We start from the raw sequence: 7,022 nt of genomic DNA on the forward strand, positions 1-7,022 counted from the left end.
GAGCTCATAGATGTTTTATTTTATTTTGGACACTTAATGATATCTATTATGGTTGTTTTGTTTCTATTTTCTTGTCTTTCCACTTCTTTGTACATTGAATGTTTTGGAAGAATGATGATAAGATAATGTCTGCAATAGACATGAATTGGAACCTAAGGCATCACGGTATTAGCCTTAATTATTCCAATTAAAGATTATGTAAAATTGGTTACTGGTGTTGTGGTACATAGAAGGGAATTTGTTGATTATATAACAGAGGACTGTTATGACTCGCATTGGTAGTTGATTTGACATTGATATTACAGAACTCATGTAATGTACTTTGACCTATGAAAGTTTCAGGAAATGAATTTGTGTCGTATGGTTAATTTCCTATAATAAACCCATGAATGGAAAATATTATTTTATGGGCGTATGGGCCAAGTGGGAGAATGTACGAGTTTTTATTTAAACTCTATGTCCCACACACCCATCTTAATAGAGTTTGAAATAGCTCAAACTTGTCAGATAAAAGCTACGAGAGATATGAATACCAAATACCACGTGAGATATGAATCTCACTAAGTAATCAACCCAACAATCTACGAGATAAAAACACATTTATACAACCAACAAGTATGCATGCACATGTTGAAATATGCATGAGCTCAAAACCATCATTTTTTTCAAAATAAATATTTTTCAACGCACGCCAACAATCTCATTTGACCTAAAAAGAAATCCATTAAAATAATTACCTGCCATTTTTCCAGAAAATGGCCCAACATAAAATCTACCATTTTTCCAGAAAATGGTCCACATTAATCCTTTTATCAAGCTCGCCATTTTCCTAGAAAATGACCCAATATCCATTTATACCGTATGTACCGCGATCTCTCCTAGAGACCATTCACACACCCTAACTCCATTCGTCACACCACGGGTAACGACTGTGCATGTGACTTCGTAAAAAGTGATGCCAGTTTCACGCCTAGTGCGTTCATGGTCAAGCATCTTCTAGTCCCCATCAGCAAAGAGGCCACAAAGCTGGCACAAGAACGTTACTATCATGTCTGACTCCGTTGTCACCCAGTGACAACCCAGGAGACGTCACTCAGTATATTACGCTCCCGATATACCAGAGGAGCTCCATCGAAATAATGCCCCATCTCGACTTTGTGTTGTGATAGGCATGCACCCAAAAATCCTTCTTGTATGAAAAATTAGTTTTCATTTACAACACATGAACATGCATGAAATTATGCAATGAATAACATGATACGCAACACAACATAAAAACACCAAGCACAATCCAATTTCCACAAACAGTCCCATCCTTCAATCTAACCTGACTCCATCCTTCAATCCAACTCGACACAACCAACAGACTGTAGAAAATCGTTAGTGCAAAAATATATTTAAATCTCATATAGTTCTTTGGAAAATCACTTACAATGACAAAAGACAACTCTGAAAGATCAAAGGTCACGCCAAAGGTGGCAGAGTAGTGGTGGACAGTGTTTTCCAAATAATGGTTGTGGGTCTCAAACTAAGAATTTCAAAAGGGAGTTATGGGAGACTTGGGTTGGCCATATGGGAGACTTGGGAGCTAAGGGAGGTTAGTGGAGTTGATTGTGGTGGCTTGGAGCTGTGGGTGGCGGAGCTTGGTTGTGGGTCATGGAGGACCCATGAGATAGAGAGGAGAAATAGGGAGGAGAGGGGTTGCCGTGGGAGTTGGGTTCGATAGAGTGAAAGGTCATCGGTGAAGGGAGGAGCTGTTGGCGGCGTGCAAGTGGCTTACGGTGGGGCTGGTAGCAGTGAGAGGAAGAGAACCCGTGGAGATGGGTTCTTGCATGGGAGAGGACGGTGGGGAGATGGAGGCTAGGCTTGGAGGAGGTGGATCATCAGTGTGAGGGGGAGCCGACAAGGTGGGCGGTGATGGGTGGTGGTGCATAGTGGCATGACTTGTGTGCTTTGAAACAGAACACAGAGAGAGAGAGAGAGAGAGAGAGAGAGAGAGAGAGAGAGAGAGAGAGAGAGAGAGAGAGAGAGAGAGAGAGAGAGAGAGAGAGAGAAGAGCTCAGCGTGGGGGTAGCTGCTGGTGGCCTGCGGTGGGGCTGGTTGAGTTGAGAGAGGAAAACATGTTTGGGGATGGGCAGGGCACTGGTTGAAGGGAGAGGGCGAAAAAGAGAAAAAGAGGAAAAAAAAGAGAAAGAAAGGAAAAGAAAAAGGGAAAAAGAAAAGGAAGAGAAAGAAATAAGGTCTAGCCTTTTCAATCTGGGTTTCAAAACTAATCCAACGAAAATAATTTCAAAACAATAATTTAAATAAAATAATTTAAACGCAGTGACTAATTAAAATAAAATAATAAAATCCAACAATAAAAAAATAAAATAATTTAGAATAAAGAGCAATTTAAATAATAAACAATATTTAAAAACAAGAAAATACTTTAAATCAAATTTCATGTTTAGAAGTCTTAAAATATACCACTTAATTTATCTAAAATTTAAAACAAGAAAGCCCAAAATCTTAATTAAATAAAAAAATTATTTAATTAAAATACACGTAAATACGGGATATCACAAAATGTTAATGAAAAAACTCAAAGAAATGAGGGATGTCACATATTATCAAGCAGTTAAGCACTCTCATTGGAGAGATGCTATGACTGCTCAACCTTGAAAACTAATAATACGTGGACTGTTACTTCATTGACTTCTGATAAAAAACTATAGACTGTAAATGGGTCTTGAAAATTAAGTATCATGCTGATCGTTCAATTGAAAGATATAAAGGAAGGTTGTTTGCTAAGGGTTATACCCGACAAGAAGATTGGTTGTTATAATGTTTTTATACTTGAAGATCTAAGCTTATGGAGAAATTCTTTTTGAGATTGAATTTATTTTTATTTCGAGTTTTTTTAATTAAGATTGAGTACCAATTAATTTGCTATTTCCAATGTGATCAATTCTTTCGATCCCCAGTTAATATTGGAGGTAGTTGGTTAATTTGTGTGTAGCTGGGTATGTTTTTAGGTGGTATTTAGCTTATGAAGATATATTAGGTAGCGACGTGGAAGCACGTACATGCACCAATCATTAGCTGGTGGCCGCTTTTAATGAGTAGGAAGTACTCCATGTTGATAAAATGCATAAGGCTGGCCACCGACGAGCGGCCTCTTGATTGTGTTAGGTAGAGCATGAAGGAGATCATTTAGAATTCAAGGAGATGTCTGCTTCCAATTAAGTAGCAGCGGTGCAATTGATAGCTCAGTACATTCTACCATTGTTTAGCCAAGTCATCTTGAATACAATTTGTGAGTTTACAATAAAAGTAAGTATACTATCTGAGGTATCATATTAATTAAATTATATTCATTTATAAATTTATTTTTATAAAATTTTTTTTATGACTAAAGCATTTTTAAAAATAGATAGAGAGATTGTATCTTTGCATTTCTCGCCAAAGGAACTAGCTAGGTTATAATGATCATGTCTTATTCTAAGGTTTCTATGTGCATGAAAGGTGACAAATCTTTTAAATTCTTGTGTGAGGCGCTACTGGCCTGCCTGATAAATGTATGGGAAGCGAGGGAAAGGGACGGCTCTAATTAATCATTCCTACCTTGCAATTGACCAACCCTAAATTGCCCTTATCGACCCATTCACTAGAACGTAGCTAGGGTTCTAGTAGCTCGATCTCCCAGCTTAACCAATAATTAGTTTTCTAAGTAAGATATATATGAAGTTCTAGCTAGAAACTGTCAACTTAAAGTCCACGATATCTATTATAGGATAAATCATATAATTAAGCAGCTTTATGAAAGAAAAGAGAAGGAAATAGAAATATTAAGAAAAATTCTAAATATAAACTCACACACCACACATTAGACTTTTTATTATTTTATTATTTGTTTCTTTTACCAAATATTTGGTATATGGATAATTTTTTTTAAGAAGAATAAACTCAAGATTTGTTTTAAAAAAAAATTTAAAATATAAAAAAATAAAGAAAATGTGTATTGTTTGGTGTATAGGCTTTATATGTAGCAAAACTAATTTGCCCAACTAAAATCAAAGCTAGAAAAAAAAAATATCAAATTATGTATGATAGCCAACTGATGATCGTACAGTACACACGCAGAGAGAGAGATATATATATATATATATATATATATATATATATCTATTCCAAAGTAACTCATTCGATATTCCAAAAGAAAAAACAGCTACAGTAAAGGGAATTAGAAGCATGGCATCTAGAGATCAAAATTCAAGTGACTCTACTATTGTTCGAAGATCTGCAAATTACAAACCTACCATTTGGCACTATGATTATATCCAGTCATTGAAAAGTGAATATGTGGTACATTTTGCTGTTTATATTGTTTATTATTGGTCTTAGAATTTATTGTATATATATATATTTGCATTATCAGTAATAATTAAGCCGATATGAAAATTGGATTCTCAGGGAGTTTCATACACCAAAAAACTTACTGAGCTGAAGGGAGAAGTGACGATGATGTTTCATAAAGTGTCGGAGCCTCGGAAGCAACTTGATCTTGTTGATATCTTGCAAAGACTCGGAGTGTCTTACCACTTTGAGGATGACATAAGGAGGATATTGAAGGAAATATGCAATACTAGTAGTACTCACGATGGTGATGTGTGCAAGGAGAGTTTATATACCACAGCTCTTGAATTTAGACTGCTAAGGCAAAACGGATATAATGCTCCTCAAGGTAAAGTGATAAACAACATACGTTGATTTTTCAATATATATAAGAAAGAGATCTTACACACCATAGCCCTCGAGCCGTGATGATAATATTGCATTTTTCAATCTTTTTTCAATGTGAGATTTGTTTATTGCAGAGATTTTTAGTAATTTAATGAATGAAACGGGAAATTTCAAGGAATATCTTTGTGATGATATCGAGGGAATTTTGGCTTTGTATGAAGCCTCATTCATTTTGATAGAAGGTGAAAGCATCATGGAGGAAGCAAGAGAGTTTGCAACTAAACATCTCAAAGAATACGTGAACAAAAGTAATGACCAAAATCTTTGTGCAAGGGTGAACCATGCCCTGGAGCTTCCATTGCATTGGAGGATGCCAAGATTAGAAGTGAGGTGGTTCATTGATGTATATAGGAGCAGGGAAGATATGAGCTCTATCTTGCTTGAGCTTGCGGAATTAGATTTCAACATGGTACAAGCAGTCCATCAAGATGACCTAAAAGAAGGGTCAAAGTAATAATCATTATTATCCTCATTTTTTTTATTTGCATCACAACAAGATTAACTATGAAGATCTCTACTTGATATACAATTCAAAAGATAATAAAATGCATTGCTTGAGTTCTAAACCTGATATGATTTTCTTTGGTTCATATAAAGTTGGTGGAGACGCACTGGTCTTGGAGACTTGAGCCTTGCTAGGGATAGATTGATGGAGAATTTCCTATGGACGGTGGGAGTATCATTTCAACCTAGGCTTGGATATAATAGGAGAGTGTTAACAAAAGTCAATGCACTAATAACAACAATAGATGACGTGTACGATGTATATGGCACGTTGGATGAACTTGAGCTTTTCACAGATGCGGTTGAGAGGTTTGTATTAACCCTTAATGGTATTGCAAATCTAATGCTTAATATATATATATATATATGATTTACCTTTGGTGTAATGTTTGTGGTTCCAGATGGGATGCCAATGCAACGGAAAAACTTCCTTATTATATGCAACAATGTTTCCTTTCTCTTCATAATACCATTAATGAAATGGCTTTTGAAACTCTCAAGGAGAAAGGATTCAACAACATTCGATACCTAAAAAAAGCAGTATGACCTTGATTTCTAAATTCATAATCATTTCTTCACTAACATTGTTTTCTATGTATTATATATATACACTTCCTCTAGTTCATTGCTCTATTATGAATATTTCAGTGGGTAGATTTATGCAAAGCTTTTCTGTTGGAGGCAAAGTGGTATTACAATAGTTATACACCAAGCTTTCAAGAATATACTGAAAATGCATGGGTTTCATCATCGGTACCAGTTATACTAGTGCATGCTTATTTTGCTGTCACAAATCCAATAACTGAGGAATCATGTGATTTCTTGGAAGAGTATCCAAATATAATTCGTTGCTCATCAATGATTCTACGACTTGCGAATGATCTTGTAACATCTACGGTAAGCAAACCATATATACTATCTTAAGAATTTCATGATCAAGAGTTGTTTTACCACATGACATGAACATATATAGATCAACATCAATCCATATATATGTGCATATATATGTATATAAGAGTGTATATGTTTGTGTTTCTTATCTCATCAGGATGAGATAGAAAGAGGTGATGCTCCTAAATCAATCCAATGTTACATGAATGATACCGGTATTAGTGAAGAAGATGCTCAGAAGTACATAAGGTCTTTGATTAATGCAACTTGGAAGAAGTTTAATAAAGAACGCACCGTTACTTCACCCTTCTCAAAAATGTATATTGAGATCGCAATGAACCTTGCAAGGATGGCCCAATGCATGTACCAATATGGAGATGGTCATGGTAGTGCAGAATATGAAACTAAGGATCGCGTGTTAGCATTGCTGATTCATCCCATTCCTCTAACTAAGAATATTGATGGATGATCATGGATACAAGAAATAATACGTGATTGAAGCTTTAAGTTCACAATTATTAATCATAATAAATCACATAAAATGTTTTCCTTTTCTTTTTAAATTTGGAGACTAGATGCATCAATAATACCTAGCTAGCTCCTTACGAAAATAAATGATGTACTAGTATTAAATAAAACTGAGATATATGGGTGACATATATGTAGAATTCTCCAATAAATAAAATCATTTGTTTAATTAGAAAAGTTCATTAATGTTGTTTTTGTTCATTTATAAACAAGGTATTCTAAGAGAGGTGGAAATGTGGATTGGACAATGCTAGGGTGCACACTAGTGTGCGCAATTTTTTTATTTAAATTTTATTTTATTTTTTGGAAGTATT

The 7,022-nt window shown here is 35.1% G+C and overlaps 1 protein-coding gene across 1 annotated transcript; it reads left to right on the forward strand.

The window, feature by feature from the left end:
• Window positions 1–4,190: 4,190 nt before the first annotated feature.
• LOC122309429 (myrcene synthase, chloroplastic-like) lies at window positions 4,191–6,783 on the forward strand. Its single transcript, XM_043122914.1, has 7 exons — window positions 4,191–4,347; window positions 4,456–4,726; window positions 4,860–5,235; window positions 5,383–5,598; window positions 5,691–5,829; window positions 5,938–6,186; window positions 6,338–6,783. Exons 1-7 carry the CDS (start codon window positions 4,234–4,236, stop codon window positions 6,647–6,649), a joined length of 1,677 nt encoding a protein of 558 aa, XP_042978848.1. The 5' UTR covers window positions 4,191–4,233; the 3' UTR covers window positions 6,650–6,783.
• The last annotated feature ends 239 nt before the right edge of the window (window positions 6,784–7,022 follow it).

Source organism: Carya illinoinensis, chromosome 5, assembly GCF_018687715.1.
Source record: "Carya illinoinensis cultivar Pawnee chromosome 5, C.illinoinensisPawnee_v1, whole genome shotgun sequence".
Lineage (NCBI taxonomy): Eukaryota > Viridiplantae > Streptophyta > Magnoliopsida > Fagales > Juglandaceae > Carya > Carya illinoinensis.